The 26,825-nt window shown below is 42.5% G+C and overlaps 1 protein-coding gene across 1 annotated transcript in view; it reads left to right on the top strand.

Annotated features, from left to right (window-relative positions):
- Positions 1–26,825, top strand: part of prdm16 (PR domain containing 16) — a gene marked incomplete at its 5' end in the record, with an annotated part of 190,721 nt that overhangs the window by 157,550 nt on the left and 6,346 nt on the right. The window contains 10 exons of the mRNA XM_079273896.1: positions 9,114–9,254; positions 14,868–14,970; positions 18,918–19,119; positions 19,265–19,412; positions 19,609–19,762; positions 20,361–22,077; positions 22,231–22,318; positions 24,209–24,378; positions 24,537–24,614; positions 25,173–25,342. Of these exons, the coding sequence (XP_079130022.1) occupies positions 9,114–9,254; positions 14,868–14,970; positions 18,918–19,119; positions 19,265–19,412; positions 19,609–19,762; positions 20,361–22,077; positions 22,231–22,318; positions 24,209–24,378; positions 24,537–24,614; positions 25,173–25,342 (2,971 nt within the window). The remainder of the gene's footprint in view (positions 1–9,113; positions 9,255–14,867; positions 14,971–18,917; positions 19,120–19,264; positions 19,413–19,608; positions 19,763–20,360; positions 22,078–22,230; positions 22,319–24,208; positions 24,379–24,536; positions 24,615–25,172; positions 25,343–26,825) is intronic.

Raw genomic sequence — 26,825 nt, 5'->3', positions numbered from 1 at the left:
TCTGCTCACTAATTGCCCTAAATACATATCATAAAGCTCGGCCTGTAAAAGGCTGTCCGACAGTAGAACAGACATAGCATGATGGTAACCTCTGTGCACACACACACATGTACATTTGTAACACATCACATACACATAAAAAACACACATGTACGCAGGCAAAAAGACATACAAGCACACACACACTTCCACGAACACATAACACATATAAGATGGCATACACATATACAGACACACTTACACACACTCATCCAGCCATTTAACAAGGGGCTGTAAATAACACAAAGCCATTTCATTAACGAGGTCCAGCCTGAAAACCCACTGCCTCTCTTCTTTTAAAGTGTGCACACTTCCTGTTTAAAGTTACACTATCCGGGCAACCCAGCACATGGCAATCTGCTCATTCAGACGAACTACAGGGGGTGTGGACGTGGACATGGTGGCGTGATGCTAAAAATAACACAGTGTAAATATGTATATAACATACAAACACAAATACATAGTCACTGGTTACACACATAAAAAAAGCTTGTGCAAGGCAAACCTGAGCCAGCCCTGACTATTAACCTGAGCCAGCCATAATAAGCATTATCAAAAAGGAAAGTCCTCAGCATACTCTTAAATGTGGTGAGGGCGTCTGCCCCCCCCCCCCCCCCCCACCACTAATACCCCACTAGATACTCTAGTGCTATACTATAGCACCCTAATACTAATGCTATAAGCTCCTTAAGATATGATGGTGCCTGACTAGGGCTTGATTTTAAAGGGATCCAGTGCAGAGAAGCTACTACAGGAGTAATATGATCTGTTTTCTTAGTTTATGTCAGTGCACGTGCTGTAGCATTCTGGATCAACTGGCGAGATTTAAGAGACTTATTAAAGCAGCCTAATAATAAGGAATTGCAGTGATTTGGTCTAGAAGTATCAAATGCGTGAGCAAATCTTTCTGCATCGTTTTGAGACAGGATGTGCCGGATTTTTTGAAATGTATTTTATCTGAGAGTTAAAGGGCATATCCTGATCAAAGATAACTCTGAGATTCTTTGCGGTAGTGCTGGATGCCAGTGCAATGTCATCTAGAGAAACTATATCATTAGATAATTGATTTTGGAGGTGTTCTGGGCCACGCAGAATAACTTCAGTTTTGTCTGAGTTTAACATCAGGAAGTTGCAGGTCATCCAGGTTGTTATGTCCTTAAAGCAAACAGGTTGGTTTCGTCTGGCTTGATCGATAGATATAATTGGGTATCATCTGCATAACAATGAACGTTTATGGAGTGTTTTCTGGTAATATTGACTAAAGAAAGCATATATAAGGTGAATAAAATTGGTCCAAACACAGAACCTTGTGGAACTCCGTGACTTTCTTTGGTGTGCATGGAGGATTTCATCGTTTACATATACAAACAGGGATCGATGTGATGAATATACCAGCTTAGTGAGGTTCTTTTAATGCCAGTCAGAGTTATAGTCTCTGTAATAGGATGTGATGGTCAATGATGTTGAATGCAGGACTAAGGTCGAACAAGACAAGTACAGAGACAAGTCCTTTGTCTAATGCAAGTAGAAGGTAATTTGTTATTTTCATCAGTGCTGTCTCTGCGCTATGATACAGTCTACATCCTGACTGAAGATGCTCGAATATACTAGTGTTATGTAGTGGAGATCGGTCTACAGTTAGCCAACACCTCTGGATCAAGAGTAAGCTTCTTAAGAAGAGGTTTGATTACAGCTACTTTGAAGGACTGTGGTACATGGCCTGTTAGTAAAAACAGATTGATCATATTTAGTAAAGAGGCGCTAACTAAAGGTAAAGCTTCTTTAATTCAGCAATCCTCAAAGGAAATCATTATCATAATTCCCCATATCTAGCTTCAATTTCCCACCTGCAAGAGAACTGTTGTTCAAGTCTCACTTCAGGGAAAAGTCAGCTGGCTCAAACTAAATTAGATTTGACTTTACAATGATTTTGCGAGTGTGGGAGATAGACACTGGAACTTTTCACATGCTGTTTTAAAGTGTGGCACATGCACACTCACCACAAATGATAGCTCTGTGACGGCGACTGCAGAGACGCTGATTTAAGAGAAGCAAGTTAGGTCATTAGTGAGCCGGGCCACATTCTGACACTCACAATGCATGTAGACACACACACACACACACATATACACACAGACACACTCTACAACCCAGATGGCTTTTACAAGGCCCCAGGCCCTCCCCGGCCTGCCTGCCTGGTTTTTAATTATGTCGATGGCTGCCCGGCCCAGATAAAATGGGTCACATTTAACACGCCTTCACTCACCTTCACACACACCACACATCCACTCACACACAGCGAACACACACTCCAACACCTTGCATACATATTACTAGTGATACAACTAATGCTTACACACAGTACAGACATACATTTTTCCAGTCGTATTCAATTGTACCTTTGACAAAAACAAACTTGTCTTGATAAAAGGATGTGTGTGTGTGTGTGTGTGTGTTTGAATTTACAGCCTGTTTCCTCTTTAGCTGTCATTAGACTGCCAGACATAGCTACACAGGTGTACTATTACCAGCATCAGTAATTGGCCTTACGCGCACACACACACACGCACACATACACTTTATTTTTAAAGGTCCAATCTATACTCACAGTATGGCTCCTCTTGATGAAACACTTTGGTTCTGCTACTGATTGTCTTCATTTGGACTCAACACATTTTTCCTAGAAATAGTTGAATCCTTCATTTCAATCCAAGGATTCATCTAAAGATTCCAGTTGTTTGGTTTAAATGATCAAATGTGTGTCTTAATAAAAGCCACATTGTCAACGCAATTGCTAAGAATATGTCTTCTCACATTATCGAACATTTTTAACAGAATGTGAAGAGCTTACAGCTTTGACGTTATGTCAAAGACATCTTTTTATTGTGTTCATGTGTATGCAACGTGTAACTTTAGAGGCGATAGTGAGTCTCTGTAGCGTCCAGTCTGCCCTCAGTCCAACATGAGAGGACGAAAAAGAGCTCTCCCGAGGGCGTGTTAATCATATTTTAGGTACAGCGTCTGTGTATGTTTTGATAGTTTGAACAGTTAGAAAAACCTGCACAGAGCGGACATCTGTAGGTCAGTGTGCCAACATGGCTAACTATAAACTATAGGCCACATGAGACAATTATAAGATGTGTTATTTTGACCGGCTATCATCGTTTCAACAATTTGGTCGAACATTGCGTATTCTTCTTCTGTTAGTTAGTATTTGGCTTTTTTTTTATTATATATAAATATATATATGACTGATTGACTGTGTCCATGGACCCAGTGGTGGAGGTGAAATGTTGTTGGGAGAATGTGACCACGTATTACACTTTGCACCTTTGAGGTGTTTGAAGAACAAATTTGAAGAACATTTGAATAATATTTGAATTTAGTTGGACAAACAAATTCTTGTATTCTACATTAGACAGCTACTTTTGGTATTAAATAGTGTGCAGGTGGTTTGGTGTATTTTCTCTTTTTTTCAGTACAGTACATGCATTAAAAGTCAGGTATGAGGAGACGTTGGTGACACAAACAGAGGAAAAGGACAGTATCAAGAGAAGGACTCTCATGGCTGGGAAAATATGGACAAGTTAAATGAATGAGTTACGCTCAACAAATACTGTCAGCTTCACGATCAGAACAGTGCTGAATTTCGCTGGATTGACAAATGTTGAATTCATATTTCATATGATTTCAATTTGATTTTGAATCAACTGAAATTAGCTGAAACCTGAACAAGAAATATATATATAGTTTGCGCAATATGGGAGATTTGTTGTTTGCAGGTAAAAATGACAAGTTTCAAATAAAGTTGTCAACAAATTTCATGAACAGACTGAGGAATACGAGGCAATTTTGTTGACATCTGAGTACAAAAATGAACAAAGAATTAAGAGTCAGACACTTTAATCAGTTTTGTGTTTGCAACTTTCCTCCTTCATCTTACTCTTCACAACCCCCACCCACTCGCACCCTCCATCGTCACCCAGAGAGGGCTGAAGTTAATAGAATATGACTAATCTCTTTCTCTCTATATTTCTTTCCATCTTTTATTCTCTGTCTTTCTCCTTCCTGAATTAAGAGAGGGTATACTGACAGGACGCCTTGTGTGCATGTCCACCTCTCACCTCCACATACACACTCACACACAAATGTGGACAGACACACACTCATTTAGACTGTTGAGTGATGTGGCAGGGTAGGGTCATCTCTGCAGGCCCCCATCCATCAAACACAGGCCAGGCCCGCATACACATGCATGTGAATGTGCACAAACACATGGGAGGCTGTGAGGATCTGTAATCTTTCAGCCGCTTTATGAGTCGGCCTGTGTGTGTAATTGATTGTGTGTGTGTTTGTGTGCGTGAGCAAGTTAAGGGACCTCCCAACTGGAAACAGACCCTTTTCCAGAAAGATTACACACTCTCACACACACTTCTTTATGTCTTGTTAGTCTTCCTGCACCTTAATTTGCAACACATCTAACAGCCAGCTCCGCAGCCCACTTCACAGCCACTCAATCTGTCACTGTCACTGCTCTGTTTCCATGACTGGCCCTCTCGTCAGAGTGAAACAAAGTGTGTGTTTGTGCGTGCATGTAAGTCTCACTCTGATTACCATTTTTATATTGTGTTTTGTACAGCTGCATAGAGGGAAGGGGACGTTAATTTCAATGTATGCTCTTCTACCTGGAGAGATATCGCTCCAGGCTACCCCCTAGCTGCTTCAAGGGGAAGTGCATGCAACGCCCCTTGTCTTTCTCCACATTTTCACATATTCTTGAACTAGATAGATTAAACACCAGAGCCATAATGAAAGGCAATCTGTCCCTTGTTCTTTCCTCTTTCTGTGTGAAACAACCTTTTTTAATTCGTCGGCCACTTCCGCGGAACGTTAGTAAGGGAACCAGGGGAGGGTCAGCTCTCCTGTTTTCAACAGACTGCAAAAACCTTCAATGCAGAGACATGTTTCAGCAAACTTTGGTTGCAAAAACAGTCTCCTTTTCTATGTGCTTTGTGTGATTACACTTGACTACCTGAATCCAACACGGGCATGCTCTTAGACTTTCACATAGATGGATGGCCATTGTTGCTCGTCTTGATACCCTCTGACGTGAAAAAGGCAAAGCAATATCGCTGATCGCTACTGATCACTGATTTATCAATCGAGTGAAGCATTTAATACAAAAAAACAACAACTTTTGTTTATTTTACAACATGGAAAACATGTACAGACAAGTCAGAATGAAGTTGGTACAATTTAAGAGTTTTGAAACTATCACAGGCACATATAGAAATACATGCGAACGTGGGTGTGTTCACACATTGAAACCCGGGGCAGTGCAACAAAGCACTAAGATCACACTTCATAGAAATATTTTAATAACATATATGTCTGCTTCTATCTCCGTCGCACATCAAAATCACAACCACCACTGCGATCCGAGCTGCCTTTTCCATTTTCTGCCCTCCGTCAAACAAAACATAATATGTGCCTTGTCACCAACGTCTATCCGTACAAGCAACTTTCCTCTATTAATTCAGCCCTGCACGCCACACACATCCATCAGATATAACTGGCGGTGGAGAGGGCATGCCGAGACATCCATTAAAGGTTCCTAGCTGTCAAAGGTTCCCCTTTGTGTTGTGAGGAGCGATATAAGTGTTGTGCTCTTATCAGAGCTTCCTGTGGAGTTTGCTCTGCATCCTCTCCACTCAGGGCCGCTTCTCTTTCACTGAAGTCTCATTGTGTCTCTGTGCTCATGCATGTGTACGTGTGTACGTGTGTGTGCGTGTGTGTGTGCGTGTGTGTGTGTTTGTGTGTGCTCTCATGTGAATAATTTTTTGATGCCGTTGAACCCGAAAAATAGGTTAAAATGTGTTTTTTGTGTAGAATATCCGTGATATAGAAGTGAATGAAAGTATCAATAATTAATAAGTGTGACTGTTTTCTTCTCTTTACTGGCCTTAAAAGATAATTATCTTCAATGAGTACAACTTTGACTTTACTTTCATGGGTTTTGCCATCATTTGTATCAGTTATGATAACATTGTACCCTCTGGTGAGGTAAAACCAAACGTGAACTCTCCTGAAATGTTGACAATAATCCCTCAGTACACAAGAAAACTGTGCACTCACAACTACAGCAAGTTCAGTAGGTCAACATTGAACCAGGAAATGTGATGGATTGTCTGATTGCTGGTGTTTACTGCCCTATCAAACATATTTTTAACGATTCTGCCGTATTCTCAGATTGCAGCCATTAACGTGGTGAATTTTGTTATTTCTGATAAGAATCTCTAAAACTAAAAGAGATCCAAAGTAGCCTTTAATTGTGGAGAGAAAGGAGGTCGTCGCCCAAATGAACAGAATGAGAATGTGTCAATGCAAGGTGGTTATAGACACTAGTTGTTAAAGCATTATATATATGAAAATAATTTAACTATAAAAACGTCATTCCTCATATCTGTAGTATAACAGTTCCTGTTTCTAGCCTCTGATCTGAAGGAGGAGAGAAAACTTAAGGGAAAAAACTGCCTGGTTTGCTTTGTTGAAACCCTTTCCTTTGCTCGTGGAGCTGATGGTCCCCCCCCCCCCCCCCCCCCCCCCCCGTGACGTAGGGGGGGGAATGAAAAAGAAAGGTAAATAAACAAACAATCAGCCGTGGGCTTGTTCTGGCTCTCCTTCTCTGTTGCACCTCATTTGAAGCCTTATAAATCAGGCTTCCACCCGGAGACAGGGTGTTAGCAGGACTCCCAGACAACACGCACACACACACACATGTTCACATACAACAACACACAGCACGCAGGTCTGCAGCTCATTAAGCCTCAGATCAGACCCTTGAGTGTGTGTGTGTAGGAGGACGGAGGTAACCAAAATGCATGTGCATGAATACTACCATGCCCAAAACGTAGGCATGGTAGTATTCATGCATGTGCGGGTCAGTCTGTGCACTGTCGGGCTTCCCCACCTCCCTTCGCACACCTATTCCTCCTAAAAAAAGAAATAATCCCACCTTGACACCACCTGGATTTTAGTTTTTCTCCATGTGTTCATAAAACATGTACGATACCTGTCGCAGCTCCCCGGCAGTAACGTGACAAGTGCACTCTGACTCCAGAAAAGATATTGGGTGGAGTAGTAGGTGTTAGGAGGGGGTATGCCTGGTTCGTTTTCGGTGACTGTTTTCACACATAAAATAAAGATCTGGAGTCGATCAAGCAGATTGTTTAAGTTGTAAACTGGAAGCAGAAGAGGCAAAAGCTTTAAATGTGGAGAGGGAGGAATGGATAAGATTCCGTTTTTATTTAGAAGCTCTTCCAGTGGACGTTATCTCATTATTTGCTTCTGAAAAATACATAACAGAAACTGATATGTACTAACGGTCTCTTTTCCCACTCTCACAATCAGCAAATACATTCACATGAGCAGAAGCCACAGTTTTTTTGTATTGTGGATCAAAACAAAGATTACGGTTTTGATTATTTTTAACCAATGCCTGAAGAGGCTTTGTTATTCTGCAACAGGCACATGTAGTGAGGACGATAAGCTCACACCTTGTAGAAACATTTCTGTTACCTCGAGATGTGAACTCAACTAAGCGCTCATGCATTTGCCTGAAACGGTTTGGCATTGCAAACATGGCAGTTCTTCCACACCTCCAACCAGACCCTTTACATATTTACTCACCAAACTTGGCACCTGCACCCCCACCCACGAAAATACACCTTCTGCAAGCGCTCACCCAAACAACAAGAACATGACCATTCACACTTTACGAGCTGGGGAAAAAAAAAAGAAACCTGAACATGCCTTCAGAAAAGCAGCCAGTTAGAGAAGTTCACGAACTTTGCACATCTAAAAACGTCAGAGGGTTTGTTGGTTCTTCTCCATCACACCTCGATTTCCTACAGCAGACATTTGACTGTGATTAGGAACGCAGAGAGTCGAGCTAGAGGTCAGCTCTGAACGCAGGGGCCGGCTGATTGGGAGTTGTAATTAGAGGAGTTGCTCTGTCTCAGGCCACTTCTCCCCTGAGGATTCACACAGGCTCAGTATCACATGCGGTGCTGTGGCGAAATTGGAGCTTCACCCCCAGCTGGGTGGAGAGAGTGGGCCTCGGGGTTTCAGCCGAGCCGCCCCCAGATTTACGGAACCGCCGAAGTCCGTCACACTCGCATGCCAACACACACACAAATGCACTCAAAGGAGCAGAGTAGAAACTATTTATGGCCTTTAAAAGGTATGCTGTCTCTTTTGCAGTCTAATAGTTGTCGAATATCTGTTCCTTTGGCAAATTTCTTCATTCTCATTGTCATCATTCATAATTTACAATTGTGGGAGGATTGAGATTTTAGGCATAAAGCTTTGTTAGTCCTTCCTGGTTCTCCCCTCACTTTGTGCTCCACAATAAACCCCTCTTCTCTTCTCCTCCTCTTCCTCCTTCACCTCTACCTCCATCCTCCTTCATTCTCCGTTGAAGCGGGTAACATGAGACCCGCTCTTGGAGTCTCCGGGGGGCGTAGGGGTTACAAAGGGTGATCAATATGTGCCGGAGAAAGTCTTTAGACAAGTGAAAGAAGCCCCAGTTTGCCCACTCCCTCCTCCTTTCTCATCCTTTCCCTCTTTCCTCTTCTTGTTGTTGGGATTGACGAGGTAAGGTGGTCCTAACACCCACTGACACGTTGCCTCTGTGTCTTAAAGTTGACTGACAGACTCACAGCTTTCTTAGTCCCTGATCAGACAGAGGCGTGAGGCGCACCTCACTGCCTTTGTTTGGTTGCAGCGTTTTTCGTCTTTGCTTTAATTGTTGCTCGTCAACCACCGAATCAGTGCTAACGTGAATACAAACCATGTGTATGCCAACTGTATGCTACCTAATAGTTAATAGTACATTTCAAATGAATGAAAACAATTCACCCAAAATCTCTGTGCACCGTAACAATTGCATTTTTAACTCTGCCAATATCCTCCTCTGAAAAAGTCATTCATAGAAATATTTCAAGTGTTTGAGAGTTGACGTTAGCCTGTTGTTTTGTCCCTGTAATAACATCGGACCTCTTGCTCTCTAACAGGTGGTGGGTGACATGGGCAACATCAAGTTTGCGCTGGACACAGGCCCGGACGCCACCAGCAGCAGCTGGCTCAAATACGTCCGCTCTGCCTCGACATTTGAGGAGCAGAACCTCGCCGCCTGTCACCTCACCGGAGACCAGGTGGGTGACATGAACATGACAGACGTGCCCTGGTTGGATTTGTGGTCGAGATATGAGCACCATGTTGTCATCAAGGGGCAAGGGGGGGGGGGGGGGGGGTGTCATCCTTTCCCATCTGCTGAGATTGACCACGGGGTTGATCCGTCTGAATTTGTGTGTGCATACTTACGTGCGTGTTTACAATTTGGTAGCAAGCTGGTAGGTGGTAATGACCAAGGAATGGCACTACTGTCTGTCTGTAGCTGGGCCAGTTGCTAGTGCTCTCTCTCTCTCTCTCTCTCTCTCTCTCTCTCTCTCTCACTCTATCTCTCTCTCTCTCTCTCTCTCTCACTCTATCTCTCTCTATCTCTCTCACTCTCTCTCACTCTATCTCTCTCTATCTCTCTCTCACTCTCTCTCTCTCTCTCTGCAGAAACCTGGGTAAGGCATGGGATACTTTTGGAAAGATGCCCAGCCAGCACCCATAAAAACCCAACTGCTTAACTAGGGCCTAGCCCCAACCCCATGCAATGTGTGTGCCACTACTTACTGCTGCAATATATTAGCATATTTCAGTTTTTATTTATCCTGCAGAAGGTGTTTTCTTCTGTTTTGCTTTTCTGACTCTTGTTCCAGTTTCTGTAAATGAAATACCAGCGGTGTTACTCGGCCAATACTTAACACACATTTCGCTCTCAATTCAATTTGGACTATTATGATAACTAACAAGAAATACATCCAAAGAAGCAATGAGAATGACTTGTCAGTTCAAAACAAAGACAAAGAAACAAACCATGAAAACATGATGGAGGTACGACAGTAGCCAAATGCATCCATATGACTTGCCTGTGTGTTTCCACATTCCTGTCACTCCACTCTTATTTGTTTCCTAATCCCATGCCTACATGGCTCTTTCCCCCTCCTGCCTCGGTCTCGAGCCGCCTGTTCCTCGCTGTCTTTGTCTCCTTTCTCTGTCCTCATGTCTTGATCTGCCACCTGTCACTCTGTCACACCGGAGGGACAGGCTAGTGTGTCCATTTAAGCTTCAGACATTAAGCCTGACCGATAGAGAGAAAGGCAGCTTGGACCAAGAGAGAGAGAGAGGGAACACACAGGGGCCTCCGAGATTGACAAGCACCAATTGGCTGGCAACACCAACCCGCCTAATCCTTTTAAGATTTTCACATCAGTGCCCCCTGCCACTGCCACACAATGTCAAAGAAAGAATCGGGGCACAGGCGAAAATTGTGGAGAATTATCAGACCCAGAGAGGCCACGTGCATGATTGTTTTTTGATGTGTTTTGCAGTTATTTGTACTTAGCGAACAGCTTTGCTTTTGTTTGCCTGACCAGTTGCTTGGTGTAGTGGCTCACAGGTATGACCCTATCATTTATTTACTAACACCACGTACACAGACACACACACACACACACGTACACAGCCACTCAGTGCTAAAATGTATAATTTAACAGACTATTCAGTGATTTTTCTACTTTTTTTTATCCGCATGCACAATGCATGAGTTTATGGAAATATGTGCACACAGGGCAAATTCAAATGCGGAAGTAACCTTTTAAAAGGAAGTGGATAATGTATTTGTTTATTTGTTTGTCATTAATGATGTAAGATGAACAAATGTTTGCAAGATAATGCATGATTTAGATATGTATGGCCATGCAGTAATTTGGTATTTTTTTATATTTTTGTTTCCATATACATCAGGTGCAATACATTTGCTCTGGACACAGTTTCTTTAGAATTGCTTTTGGCTTTTTTAAAGCATTCCAATAAGAGGATTGTGTGTGTGTGTGTGTGTGTGTGTGTGTGTGTGTGTGTGTGTGTGTGTGTGTGTGTGTGTGTGTGTGTGTGTGTGTGTGTGTGTGTGTGTGTGTGTGTGTGTGTGTGTGTGTGTGTGTGTGTGTGTGTATGTTTCAGAAAAGTGTACTAGTGTAGGCATTTTCAGATGGCCATAGTATTTTCTGTTCTTCTTAATCAGTCATCAAACAAACAGATTTCCAGCAACTGTTCTCACTTAGTCTTGCTTGCAATTTCATCCTAGGGCAATATTCAGACACCTTAATGATGGCCAAACAAAACAAGGCAAATCAACAGTTCCTCCGTGTGTGTGTGTGTGTGCGTGTGTGTGCATGCGTGCGTGCGTGCGTGTGTGTTTGAGTGCATGTGTGTATGTGTTGTGGTGGCAATTTATTTTCTTTCTGTCAGTTTAATTCAGCATCTTCAGATGGACTCACAACACAATCAAATAAATGAGCTGAGTGAATGTGCCATGAGCACAGGAGGTGTCAATTTGTATACAAACTGACAATCAGTGAGATCAGAGAGGCGGTGAGTTACGCATTATCTTGAACCGGTGCAAAGACAGCATCTTAAAAAGATGACATGGGCCACCTATCTCATCCTGTCCTTGAATATTGAGCAAGGAATTCAGGGCTTTGCAGAGGCATAACATGTATTTTCAGGTTTCTGCCTGGGCAATGTGGACAAAGCGGTTCAGAACAGTATACTGACCAGTGTGGGCCTATGGCATTGGAGAATACATGGGGTCTGGAAATTGCCATTACAGTGTGCATCTGCGTGTGGGTTAAATACTTCCCAACAATCACCCAAAACTGGTTCATAAGTGAGGCCATTCAGCGGTTCGAAGGCCATGTCACATATACTGAAGGAAACGGCTGAGAGAGCACAAGGGGTTGGGTGTGTGTGTGTGTGTGTGTGTGTGTGTGTGTGTGTGTGTGTTGGGTGGGTTGATGGGGGTTTAAAGAGAAGATGAACCTTGTCCACCTTCTTGTCAGTCCTTCATCTTTTGTGTTTTGGAGTGGAGGCCTTTTTCAACACTGTTTGTGTTTTTGTGTGTGTTTGCGTGTGTGCGTGCGTGCGTGTGTGTGTGTGTTTGAGGCCACAGTGGGGGATTATTGCGGGCCCTACGGCTGGCATTGATCGATGAGGCATCTGTCCCCTGAACACTGGACAGAGATGGGAAGAGGTCAAGACAGATCTGAGTGTGCAGGCCCTATACTGTAGAATGCACACAAACAAACAAAGATTCATAAAATATTCAAAATATGGCAGACATGTCAAATATTTATTAGGAATGTAATTAAAATGTCCTCATTTATCAACTAGATCATTAAAAAGAAAAAAAATTTAATATTTGCTGATTATGTCATTAACATCACAAATTAAGCTATTTTAAAATATTTAAAATAAACGAATAGCAAGATATATAACATACAAATTGTGAAATTACTTGAATAGCATATTACGTTGTAATATAATTCAAGTGTTTTTCTTCCATGCACATTTTCGCGTCTTTTTCTTTTCTTTTTTTCCCGCTACAGCTATAGATGAAGAAAATCTAAATAATTCGATGAATAATCTAAATCATTTTTTGATGGTGAATTAATACAACTTTTATTTTTCGCAAGGTAAAATATCGCCTTAAAACATCCCAGTTTAATTCAGGCCTGCTATTCTGACCACAAATGAATCCAAACGTGAAGAATTGATCAATGCCGTTGTGCAGGTATGTCTAGGCCAGACTGGAAGAAATTGAACGAAATAATGGTTCTGCATTTTAATCAAACCTTAAATAACGTCAATCAGAAAAATGCCTACATAGGCGATACATATATGTGCTTATAAATTTCCGCGTGCGTGTATTTTCCCCGTGCGTTTGAGAGTGATAGATTGACCGATATAGTGAGTGCAAGTCTGTCAGGTTGCTTTATCCATTATTTGCATCAATAACAGATGTATCAAGCGGCCAAAGCGGCGGCTGGGATCGGAGATGCGGGGAGGGGTCTGCCGCAGATCCCTCAGTCCTTTTGGCTGGAGATAAGACGAGGAGGAGTGGCCGACGGGTAACCGAGAGCGCACCGAGGGGCAATAGGGAATCACTAATGAGAGAGAGAGTGAGAGTCAGAAAGAGAGAGAGAGAGACCGCGCGAGACAGAAAGAGAGAGAGAGAGAGAGAGACTCATCATCATCATCAAAGACGCGCTCACTGACTAGATTAGAGAGTAGCCCAGCAGAGGAGCGTCGGGCTTCATTCAACCACAGGGAGAGATCACCGACCGTCTGCCGCGCGCCTGGCCGCTCTGCGACCTCCTCTCGCCGGCCCTGTCCGTTCCAGCGCCACGGTCCCTCTCCGGTAGACCGACTATGGGTTGTGTTGCCAACTCCACCGGGACTGAAGTGCTACTGCAGTTGGAGGCTCTCCGCACCGCCGCGCAACTTTCGCAACTATTCCGTCTGTCGGAGAAAAGAAAGGTCAGATCGAAACTACGCAGAGAGGCTGCCGCAGCACTGTGTGTTGTCTAATTGTTGTAAATACGTAGCCTATATCAATAATTACAATAAAAAATAATTATTTTACGTGACATTTTCATTGATTTTAGGCCTTTGCGCCTTTTTCGGTTTAAGAGCACTAAGTCTTGGAAGTTACTTTTACCGGCCTCTCTCCGTGTGTGTGTGTGTGTGTGTGTGTGTGTGTGTGTGTGTGTGTGTGTGTGTGTGTGTGTGTGTGTGTGTGTGTGTGTGTGTGTGTCTGTGTCTCTGTGTGTCTCTGTGTGTGTGCGCGCTCTGCCTTCCTTGTTGTGATGACATCGTTCAGTTGGTGCAGAGCGCCCCCATGTGTTGATAGATCACAACTTCTGTATGCACCTTGAAGTGGTGGTGCTGTGAATGATTGGGATGCATGAAAGCAGCTGTGAGCCTATTTTTTATTAGAAAAGAATTCACGTTAATTATGATCTATTTTAAGGAATTTTCCTGAGACAAGGCTACATGTGTAAGCTTCGTTTGGTTAACGGATGTTCGAGTTGTTCGATAGATACTTGATGAGGCCTCGGCTCTGAATGGACTCGAATATTGACATTATTTCTAATTCCTCAGTTTTCCTTGTCCTTACGTCGAGCAAAAAAACCTTCTTAATCCAGCAGTAATTTCTGCCTGATCACACAGATTGAATGACAATGATCAGAGAAATAGATGTAAAGACCCGACATTTCCCCGTTTGCTGCAGATGTGAATGAAAAATGCAACAGAGCAGCTGCAGTTTGATGTTTATTTTCGTTTGTTCACCAGCTCTTTAAGTCTGTTTAGACGTATTACAGCAGTATTTGCATCGTCTGATTCCTTCTGCATTTTCTTTCTTTTTTTAATATTTGAGTAATTCTTCGTGAAACAACGTATAATCCTATTTTTATTTTTAAGTGTTCTTTAAGAAGGGATTTTTCTTCTTTTTTTTTTTTATTCGTTTGATTCATTTTAGCTTGTAAACCTTGAGTAGATGCAGAAGAAAACTCACCATTGTCTAGTGTCATATATTAACATAACTTCTTACGGCGAGGCTTTTAATAGGCCTACGAATAATTTGTGTAATATTCAAACAAAATATGTTAAAATCTGCTCTATTCTGGATAATGTATCTTATTTTTGACATCGCGTTTTAATGTCTTAATAATAACCATGTTGATATGCTTATATATGATCCATTTCAGCAGCTCTTTTCTTTATCCGTGCTAATAAATATGTTGGGGTCCAGGCTTATTAATTCCATGTTGACCTTAAGTTAAAGTCTCCCTCTATCTTTCTCTCTCTCTCTCTCTCAGATTTATTATAAAGCTGTCCGGGACATTGAAGCAGGGGAGGAGCTCCTAGTGTATATGAAGGACGGCATTTTCCCGGAGGGATCCATGGCACCCAACCTACAAGGTAAGATTAATGCGCGTCATTAGCGCACATTTTAAACAAACTCCAACCTGCATCCTGTGCTGCTTTCGCGGCCAACACACTCCATAACCTCGCTAATGTGACGGGGAAAAAGACACCATCTCGCTCTTTCTCTCTCTCTCTCTCTCTCTCTCTCTCTCTCTCTCTCTCTCTCTCTCTCTCTCTCTCTCTCTCCAAGTTCTTTTTTCGTCAAGAAATGTGAATTATTCGAATCATAAATTTCCAGGATAGAATTAAATCCCGCATTAAAGCCGTTTTTGGGCCTGTCATTTAGAATTGGCCTGCCAATAATGAAGGCTATACTAAGGGTCTGGTCTGAATTAATGCCATTACAATGCTGCAATGTAATGGGCCTCTTTGCCTGTAATTCTCTATTCGGGCGTCAATTGGCACTTGTCATATTCCATCTTTAGTGAGTAGAAATGTTCTGCTCACTGAAAGCCATGGATCAAGCAGAAATTATTAGGAAGTGATATCCTTAAGAACACTTTAGGTGCACTCAGGACCTTTGAGCCGAGAGCTTGGACTTATATTTCTCACATTTCAGCCAAAGAATAATACTAATAATTCTATCTTACTTTTCACAAGTCAACGTTGCAGTTTGTCCTCAGAAAATCATCCTATAGGCTTAATGGCCTAATGGCCACTCCAACGTATACGTTGGAGTGGCCATTAGGCCGACAAAGACTTATGGACTTTGCCATGTGGGTGTAGTTACTTGATGCCCCTGGGAATCGGCCCTGTGTTCATGAGTAAAAAAAAAAAGTTGATCAAACATACAAACGTTATTTTTAGTGGTACTTTTAATATTCCTGTTAAAAAATAACTATCAGCACATGTGGGCTATTGTTAAATCATTGAAAAGATACAAGTTGATTGAACCTGGCTGCCTAAAATACATTTTTAAAAACATTTTATTAAGCCAATCTTTAAACCCACGTTTTTAGTTATGTAAAATATTTTTGCAAATTACAATTGATGTTGAGGGGAAGAGAATCCTTGTGGCCTGACACTGGCTGTTGGGTCAGTATTGTCGAATATAATAAATAATACATCCTTTGTGACTTTATATCTCTCTTCCAAAATAAATGCACGTGTGTTTTAGTTTGATCTTTCCTTTTTCTTACAGCTCTAAAATCTGTAAGATCTTGTGTGTTAAATGCTCCGCTACACCTTGCTGAACACTGATGTCTGCATATACAGTGTACAGGCCGACTGGATCACATTTCAAAGTGCATCACATGTTTATGCTCTGACCCGCCCGTCCCCCCCTTTGAGTGGGTAACCTCATTCACTGTAGGCTACATATGTTTTAACCGTGCCTCTAAACGTCAGACTGAATATATCCAATATTTTATCCCATAATCTAGTTTGGACAGCTATTCACTGTCGATCTGGGCTTTTCTGTCAGAGTTCACTGAAGCGGAAAAGGGGCCGTAGTTCCGCTGTACTTCTTTAAACATCTTGGACTTATTGTGGTGAAATGCTGTTGTCAGGTAACATTGTTTTGTTATGTTTCCAGTCTTTCTGGAAAAAAATCTGGTTACTCTTACTTGTCATTGACTATAAAATGGTGAAGTGAGAACAAGATGTTCGTGAGATGTTCTGCAGTTCACCGGGTTTTTCCCTGCGTGATGCACAGTTTATGCACGGATCTCCACGCCAAAGACACGAGATGGAACAGAAGCTCAGAGCAAACTTGATTGATGAAAAGAAGCAGATTGGCATGTTGTAGGAGTTCGTCAAAAATGGAGCAGACTTGTAAATTATTTGTTCAATTCCTTTGTGTGTAGGCCTATGTGAAATATAGAGGGAGACACTATACCTGCCAGAATGTGTGTCAGAGCCGAAGTATTTGGTGGTATGTGTTGGCGTGCGAGAGGGATGAAGGCAGACAAGGAAAAAAAGAATAAGTGTAACAATTCATATACTGTTTGAGGATGTTTATTTGCAAGTGCAGGGAGAAAGACAGAGGGACAAAGAGAGACAGTCAAAGTCCAGCTACTCAAGGGATGATGTCTGTTTTCTCTCCATGTATTTGTGTGCGTGTGTGTATTTGTGTGTATTTGTGTGTGTGTGTGAGAGAGAGAGAGAGAAAGGTAGCACGGCTGAGTGGGAGCTTGGCAGTGCAGCCCTGCTCTCTGTGTCTGGCTTATCGGAGAAGGAATTTGAAGTAGAGGACTTGAGGAGTCCCCTGAGACCTCACCCATGCTCCCAGATTAGCTGTTAAACTGCACATAATTGTGCTTCCCTTCGTCTCCCAGAGAGCTATTAGTCTCCCCTTTATCCCCCCCCCCCCAAACACCACCCCACCCGCCCAGACCAGACTTACTGAAGAAACACAGGAACTGATAGACACACGCAAGCACCTTTATTTACGAGTATCCTCATTGAGACACATTGAGACGCACCTGAGTGTCCACGCAGAGATTTAGTCAACACCCTCGTCCCGTTTCAAATTCAACTAAAATGATTGTGGTTTTGCACCCCTTTCTTTCCGAAACATATTCCGCTCTAATAGGAGGCAGACAAAAGTGTCCGAGTGCTGACATGTTTGCGCTTCCGAGCAAATGCTCTACGTGAAATATGTGCACGCTGATGTCAAAGTGAGCGCGTTAGTTTAGCATTTAAGCTCCGTGTAATGGGCCATTGACCAGAAGGTCTCCCCAAGGTTAGACACATTGCTGTTGCTACACTAATGCCCTTTTAATGTGCCCAAGAACTTCCAGCTGGATAAACGGTCACATGCAGTAGAAAACAGGCGAGCCATGCACTGTAAGTCGTTTTGGATAAACTCATTTAGTACACCTTGAAATGATGGATTGGTGTGCATGGCGTGTTGGGACACCTGGGGGGGTGGAGGGGGGGGGGGGGACTCAGGCGTTGGCTGCTTGGGTCAGGGCAAAGAGGCTATGGCAGGTTGGTGCTGAAATCACCATGGGGTTGGCGCCACCGTGCCCCTGCTTACCTCTGTTCCTTGTGGCTCATTCTTTTTGGAAAACATTCACACACACACACACACACGTACACACATTAATGCCTGTACACAGAGGCACTCCGCTGGGCTTTCCCCTGATCTGTTGAACTTGGCGTCTGACTCAGGAACTTGCGATTGAAAAAGCTGGCCCGAGTTTGATGTATTTGACCTTGGTGGTGAGAAGTATTGTAAAGGTCATCAACATGGAAGGGGAAGACCAGCCCCTATTGTTTCCCTTGTGTGCTATTACACCTACAGTCCCAAGCAAACACTTGCTTTAACAAGCAATTTACTGTGTTAATGAGGGCCACATTTCACTGCTAATTGATTTTAATTTCATGGGTATGTCAATTGCAGGATTGTTGCTTTTATTATTTAAATAAGAGCCTGTTTAGCTGTAACTAACAGACAGATAATATATTTTCCTCTTTTTTAGTCGTATCAACAGTTTTATAATGAAACTACAAGCAGCACTTCATCGGTTCTTTCTGCACAGCAAGGTTTTGTCTTGACTCCCATAACATGTAGTCATAGATGTTTGCATGTATTAAAAGTCACCATTTAACGCTGTGAATTGTCTCAGTTGCTGCCTAAAATGTTGACAAACGTATTGTACTTTAACATACTAAAAATTACTTTTGACCTGCTCTTAAAGATTAAATGGGTTACTCCGAATTTAGATTTTTCTTTTTCTATACGAGGGCTTTTTCGTTTTTGTTTTTGGGATGAATATTTGATAAATATATTTTGAATAAATATATTTCATTGGATGATACATAGAAACTGATTATTTTCCAAAGAATGGCGAAACAACAATATAGGAATTTAGTGGTGTATTTAATTGTTAATAGGTAGACTCAGGGGAATTTAAATGGGTGTTATATATTTTAGAAAGCTTAATTGTGTGATGGCTGACCCTACAGTATATGTGTGTGTATTTGTGTATGTGCAGATGAGCAGATGTACCGCTGTGAAGACTGTGATGAGCTGTTCTCCTCAACACTTGAGCTGCGGCGGCACCAGAAGTATTCATGCTCCAGTACCGGCTCCATCTTTGACACACTGAGAGAGGACTTCAAACAGGAACGTGAGGACAGCGACGAGCCCGTCCACGAATGTAAAGACTGTGAGAAGATTTTCCCAAATGAGTACAGGTACACAGACGCATCATAACAATTTCTACCATAATTAAGTACTCATAAGAGATACACATTCAACACATACAGTGCATTTATCCTATGACTTGTGACTTGTAGGATGTATTGATTTCACTGATGGTCTTGTGCTCTCTTTATCAAGTCTGGGCCAACATATGATAGTCCATACAGAGGAGAGGGAGTACAAATGTGACCAGTGCCCCAAAGCCTTCAACTGGAAGTCCAACCTCATCCGTCACCAGATGTCACATGACAGTGGCAAGCGTTTTGAGTGTGAAAACTGTGATAAGGTACAGCATACCCGGCACGTAAGTTGTACACCATACACACAGCTTCATCTGCTTCAGAAATTCTGCTGGTCTTGTTTTTTAGGCTTCATTCATAATGGCACTGGACATAGATTTAGTCATTCTGAAAAAAAAGCTTCTTTTTTTTTTGCATTGTTTATTGTACGTTGTATTTTCATACGCTTGTTTCAAATTGCAGGTGTTCACAGATCCCAGCAACCTTCAGCGTCACATCCGCTCCCAGCACGTGGGGGCACGCGCTCACACGTGCCCCGAGTGTGGCAAGACCTTTGCCACCTCGTCAGGCCTCAAGCAGCATAAGCACATCCACAGCAGTGTCAAACCCTTTATCTGTAAGTGAGAGTTTTCCAAGTTAACGACTGCCTTATTCTTAACAGTCCATTTCTTTTTTTTACCTATTTCTTGTCCACCTCATCTACTTTTTGATCCAGTTTACATTGTTTGAACCAAGCATACAGGTCAAGGGATCAGATTTATATTGCTCTTCATTTGATTGTATGATGTAAATAATGCATTTGACCTGTTTACTCTTTTTTTCCTAGCAAAAACTTTGACATATAGTTTGGAATACTACTACAATAGTAATAAAAAAAGCTAAATTGATTACACATATTTTTTAATTGTGGATTAGAGTCCAATTGTTCTGCTCTCTTTAAGGTATTTGTTTACACATATATTTTATGTTCTTTCTTGCATATGTTCAGTTGTTATTGTAAAATACATACAATGTAGAGACAGTAGTTTAGGAACAATTTGGCAGTTTCAATTTGCAGAATGATTGGTGTCATCCACAGATCTGTCCTAGAGCTATTTCATCAGCATTTTCCATTCAGATGTATGTGTTGCTATTGATTTGGTATACAAAGTTAGAGACAGTGTTAAAATGGGTTTAACCAGGCCCTGATGGGCTGCCTCTATTTGCTCCCCCAGGCGAGGTGTGCCACAAATCCTACACCCAGTTCTCCAACCTTTGCCGCCACAAGCGTATGCATGCTGACTGCCGTACCCAGATCAAGTGTAAAGACTGTGGGCAGTTGTTCAGCACTACCTCCTCCCTCAACAAGCATCGCCGCTTCTGTGAGGGCAAAAACCATTATGGCTCTCCAGCAGGGATGTTCAACCATGGCATCCCCTTGAGCTCTAGCCCCATCATGGCCAAGGTCAAGTCCCATCATCCCCACCTTCAAGGTCTAAACCAGTCAGGTTTAGGCTTCACTGACTACTTTCCCTCCCGACATCACCCTCATGCTGGCTTGCCCTTCTCCCCTGGAGCCCATGGCTTCCCGTCCCTACCTCATGGTTTCCCAGGTATCTTCTCCCCATCACTGTATCCGCGACCACCTTTATTGCCGGCTAGCCCCTTGCTAAAGAGCCCGCTGGGCGGCGGCAGTCAGGAGGTCAAATTGCCTCGGAGTCCCTTAGACGCTCCTCCACTGTCCCTGGTTAGCTCCACAAACACCAATGGAGGTAACAGTTTGAATCAGCTGGAAGTCAAAGAAAGAGAGAACAAACTGGATTTGTCTTCTGGAGAAGCCAAGCCCAAATCTAAGATGGCAGACTTGTCTGACGGTAGTGACCTTGAAGACGTTAATACCACAAGTGGTACAGATTTGGACACCACCACCGGTACTGCTTCAGGTGATGGTTCTGACCTGGAGAGCGATGGAGAGAGTGAACGTGAGCGAAGTGGTAAAAGAAGGAAGCCGTCTGGGGCCATATCAAGTCAAGAAGGCCACCAGTTAGAAGACACAGACAGTGCGTTGATAACAGCTGTGTCTAGTTCTGGAAACTTTGCTATTGATCGTCCCTTTCAGTTTTCTGCATCATCCCAGCACTGCTTCTTCCCTCCGCCTGATGAGCAAGCCCTCCCGCCCACCCACACAAATCCCAATGCAGTCACCACAGATTCCATCAAAGCCATCGCATCTATTGCTGAGAAATATTTTGGTCCAGGTTTGATCGGTCTCCATCAGGAGAAGAAGATGGGTCCATTGCCCTACCATTCCATGTTTCCCTTCCAGTTTCTGCCCAGCTTCCACAACTCCCTCTACCCCTTCAGCGCTGATCGAGGTGCCCTCAATCCCAGCATGTTCTTTAAGGCAGAGCCCAAGTCACCTCACGAGCAGCTGCACAAGATGGTGTCTGGCGCACCACGAGCTCCTGCTTCCACAGGAGAGTCACCGTTTGATCTCACCATGAAGGCCAAGGAGACCAAGTTAGCTCATCTCACCCCAACAAACCCCTCAAACCCCAAAAGTAGTACTGGGAGCAGTAGTGGACCTTTAGCAAAATCTAGCGGTGAAGAACAGCCGTTAGACCTGAGCATTGGCGGCCGGAGCCGAGGTGGTCATAATGGTGTGGTAGCTGAGCCACAAAATAGAAAGAACCACATATTTGGAATTGGAAAGGGGGTCTCCATCAAGGACGAAACCCCAGCTGGGTTTCCACATCCCCATTCCCAGTCATTGCACCATTCATCCATCGCCCAGCACCAGCAGCAACACGCGCAGCAACATGCGCAGCAACACGCGCAGCAACACGCACAGCAACACGCACAGCAACACGCACAGCAACATGCACAGCCCCACCAGCCGCCACCCCTGCACTACGCCAAGCCCTCAGCATTCTTCATGGACCCCATATACAGGTATTTTAGCCCCGATTAGACCAGAAACTGATATTTCCACATGAGCAACCGTCACGTTTTATGTTCACACATTGAAGGTGTTCAGTGTGTGGTATGAAGTTGTAGATGAACTCTGATCTTGGTACGTAACCCTCTGCCTTTTTGTTGGTTCAGCAGGGTGGAGAAGAGGAAGCTACTCGACCCCGTAGGAGCTCTGAAGGAAAAATTCCTCAGGCCATCACCGCCACTCTTCCATCCACAGGTAGACTTACCGCACTCACACCCAGCCACATTTCAAATCTAGGAAGGCACTTGGTTCAATCTTAAGTAGAAACAGCAAAAGGTACATAAACCTTTGAACAAGAACTACAGCAAGGGAGTACCAAACATGGGAATTGACCTCCAGGTATTGCATAGAGGCTGATTATTCCCAGATACAATTGACTATTATTTTCAAACCATGTATTATGTGAAAATATCTCACTCCTGCCTCCCACGCTGCTGCAACCTGAATTGATAGGGCCCTATGCACCATCATTCCACAGTGTTGATGTTATTTTCTCAAGGGTTCTCTATGATTTCTTCCTTTGTTTACTGAATGGCGCCTGTGTACCTCGTCACTTCTACCTTTTTCAGAAGACACAGTCTGTTATCGCAGCCCCTTTGACAATCAGTCACATTGTTCGACTGTCCCCAGACCCTCCCAAGTCTTGATTACAAGGAATGATAGTATTAATAAAAGAGAGAATAATAACCGTTTGAATTGTAACAACCTGCCTCTCTTGGCCACGCTAATCTTAGTTGTGGCATTGTTTCATTCACTGGGAGCCCACAGGCCAGCTAATAACTCAACCCCCTCCAATATTTTTCTCTGTGGCTGGCTGGCTGGCTAGATAATAGCACCGTGTCCATCAAGGACATCCTGTGTTTGTCTCCAGGAGAATGGGGGGCTCTCGTTGGGGAAACTGTTTAATCTGACCTGGAAATCTGTGTCCTCTATCAACTGTGACTTTGCAAAACACTCATTTGGTGCATAGGCAGACAGATACATTTAGATAAAATGAACATGCATTGTCCTATATGGCATTGTATATAATATGTGTGTCGTTTGGACTTTACAAAATGATAAAAGAAAAGCTAACATGGATTTATTTTTTCTGTAATTTGTAAACAGAAAAGTATTTAATGGTAACTGTTCTCAGTTACGTTCACCCTGTACTTAACATTGTGTTTTTCATCACATGGCATCATCTCATAATTGATCAATATCCCTGGGATAAAAAGTTTTCACAAGCATTTGTGTCTCAGCTGTGATCCTCCCAGTTAAACAAAAACAATGCCACCTCTAATTCAGTCTCATGTCTGAATCACCCCCCTCCACACGTTCTCAGACTGTGAATAAACACATCGCGACGGAGTGTCTGTCCCCGTCTCTCCCGTCTCGTATTCACGAAAAAAAGGAAGGATGTAAGCTGTTTTTGGCAAATAAACTCCTACATAACTGGCCCCTTTTGTTCACATGCTTGTAGGGGAGGGGAAGCGGTTATCAGTTGGGGGTATCTCAAACTATATTGTACGGCTCCAATCGGGACTCTTAAATGCCTCATTTGGCCAGTCTGCCAGCCTGCAGCAGTGGCTTCGGCAGAAGAACATAAGAGGTAGAGAACAAAGCACTGAAGCTGGAGGTTAGGGTGTATGAAGGGGGGGGGGGGCACTGAAGGAATAGTGCTTGAGCATTTTTTAATGTGTTATAGGTCATTGAGGTGACTCTTTTAGCACAATTAACTATTAAGGCTAAACTCTGATATACTGCTTCCTCAAAGCTTCCGCCTTCTTTCTCTTTCCCTCGCTCCCTGTTTTTTTTTCTGACATTGTGTCTTTGTTTTCAGGGCTTCCTTTCCCCTCTCTCTCACTCTCTCTCTCTCTCTCTCTATATATATATATATATATATATATAAAATGCCAGAATTGCTAAATTGAGCTTTTCACGACAAGGGTTCGAATTCAATCTTTAACACACAAATACTGATTTGATTGAATGAATGTGATCCACTTTCTTTATTCTATATTTTCTATATTTATCTATTTATCTATATCTATTTCTATATTTGCTCATACCGGTTCCCTTTTTTGTTTTCTACCATCTCCTCAGATGTCAGCCATGGAGAACATGACAGAGAAGCTTGAGAGCTTTGGCGCTCTAAAACTGGATGTGCCGCCCATTTCACTGCAACACGCTCATCCACTGTTCAACTTCCGCTCACCACCACCTTCCCTCTCAGATGCCATCCTCCGCAAGGGCAAGGAGCGTTACTCCTGCAGGTCAGTGCCCTGTGGTGCAGCATGTTATTTCCAGTGTTGAGGACATGTTTACATACATGACACTGCACTCTGTTACATAAAATGTTTGCAGTGTCGGTAAAATACACTGATTACTTAACCACCCTTTTCCCTGCCTTCCTTTACATTCTCCCCTCCAGGTACTGTGGGAAAATCTTTCCTCGCTCGGCAAACCTCACCAGACACTTGCGGACACATACAGGGGAACAACCCTACAGGTATTCTATTCTAGTTCAGTCCAGTCATCACAGATGTTTTTATTCAGTTGTTTCCCTTTGTCTGCTTGTCTCACTGCTATTCTCCACACTTGACATCCCTTTTGCTTGGCACTGCTTTTGTTCAGTTATTTTGCTTGGCTTCATCAATTTCTGGACGAACTTCACTTAGACAGCAATGATCCCAATGAGTTCCAGGCACTGTGGTGTAAATATTATATTTTTGCAAAGAGAGAGCTCTGGGATCAAAATGGAAATTGCTATTACCAGATGCCCTGAGTTAAAGAACCAGATCGGTGCATCTTTGGCCTATTCCTATTATTCTTTTCATTCCAATTCCTGAAAGATTTTCTGAGTTGTGCTCCACCACTAAATGTCTAAAACCTATTTTCTGCTTCTTTAAACATCCATGTCCTTTTAAAAAAAAAAAAAAATGTTTACAAATAAAGTGAGCCTTAATAAATGTCTTGCTCACCTCAGCAGGTGGGTTATAAAATCACCATGAACACACTGCCTCCACCTCTGATTGAAGTCCCTGCTCACTATGTTCTCCTTTGGCAGGTGTAAATACTGTGACCGCTCATTCAGCATCTCATCCAATCTTCAACGCCACGTTCGCAACATCCATAACAAGGAGAAACCCTTCAAGTGTCACCTGTGCAACCGCTGCTTCGGTCAACAAACCAACCTTGACCGTCATCTCAAGAAGCACGAGCACGAGAACATTCCTGGTCAGTTTGCAGCACCTTTGACTCAATGTTCTCTGAGAAAAGTGAGGCTGTGAGAAGTGAAATGTAGTTATTAACAGGGAGTTGGTATTTGTGTTGTGTTAATGGGATGAATAATGAAATGCTCACATTACCCATTTTGTAAAATTTTAAATCTTCACATCAAAAAATGTGAAAAAAAATCACTTAATTAAAGAATTCACACTTGCTTTTCCTACTGTGTTGCCAAAAACAGCCTTTTTATGCCCAGTGTGGAAGAAACTTTTTAATTGAATGATTGTGTATTTGATCACTTACATTCATGTGATCCATGCTTCACAATTGTGCTAAATTTGAAATGACACCCTAATGAAACACAGCACTTGGTTTCTACCTCATGCAACTAATTGCTGGAGCTGTAAACAGTTGTGACATCACCAACACACAAACTAACCTGCTCAAATACCAAGGGATGCAATTGTTTGACTCGAGTATGTTAATAAGAGGCAACTCATTGTTGAGCGCCCAGATGTTTTGTTTGCCGTGTATCCTTGATTGTTAATTCTGAGTCAAATTGAAGTTAGCGAGTAGCATCTGCTAAAAGTATGCAACGTAAATTGCAAAGATACAGACTAAGAAAACATACATAACTTAAACACAAACACTGCTATTCTCATATTTTGAAAATGACACCAACCACCCTAAAATACCACTGTGATTCATCCAAAAGCAATGTGCTGAAATCTGTAAGAAAAAGAACAAAAATAAGATAAATGAAGGGGAAATATTTCTCCAAACCTATAAATGCCCCCTAAATATAGAGTCTAAAGTAAGGTTGGAGTTTGACGACACATGCAGTTAAGCCAAACATAAATAAAGGAGTAACCAGTACAGTTTGGTTCAGTTCTTCTCTTCTTATATTGTTAGTGTTCCAGGATGAAAACATAGACAAGATTATGGGCTGCCCCCTTTTGTTTGAGGGTCAACATGCCAACCATCAACTGCTACGTCCCAGTTCAAATCTGGCTTGGGACCTTTGTTGCATCTCTCTCTCTCTCTCGCTTTTTTCATGTCATCTCTCCACTATTTATTTTTGATAAAAACTAATCTAATTTCAAGTGTCACCAAAAAGAAAAATGCATTTCCTATGATGCCGTATGTAACAGTGGAATCCATCTTTATACTCAGGTTATGTGAAATCAGGCAAGAATTTGTAAGAACACAAATGATCGAAAACATTTTTGTTAAAATATATTGAACCCAGTTTCACAACAAGAAAATAGCACAATATCATCCTTTTGTTATGTTAAAATGTGAATAATGTGTATAATAGTAATAACAACCACAATATTTATAATTTTCCTTAAACTTATCTATTATGTATGTCTGATGATCATCAAACTAATCATGCTTGTGTGTGTGTGTGTGTGTGTGTGTGTGTGTGTGTGTGTGTGTGTGTGTGTGTGTGTGTGTGTGTGTGCGTGCGTGACTGCTGTGCATGTCCATG

This window comes from Melanostigma gelatinosum (assembly GCF_949748355.1).
Source record: "Melanostigma gelatinosum genome assembly, chromosome: 8".
NCBI lineage: Eukaryota > Metazoa > Chordata > Actinopteri > Perciformes > Zoarcidae > Melanostigma > Melanostigma gelatinosum.
Note: the sequence above shows the minus strand (reverse complement) of the source record. Positions and strands in the feature narration are given on the sequence as shown.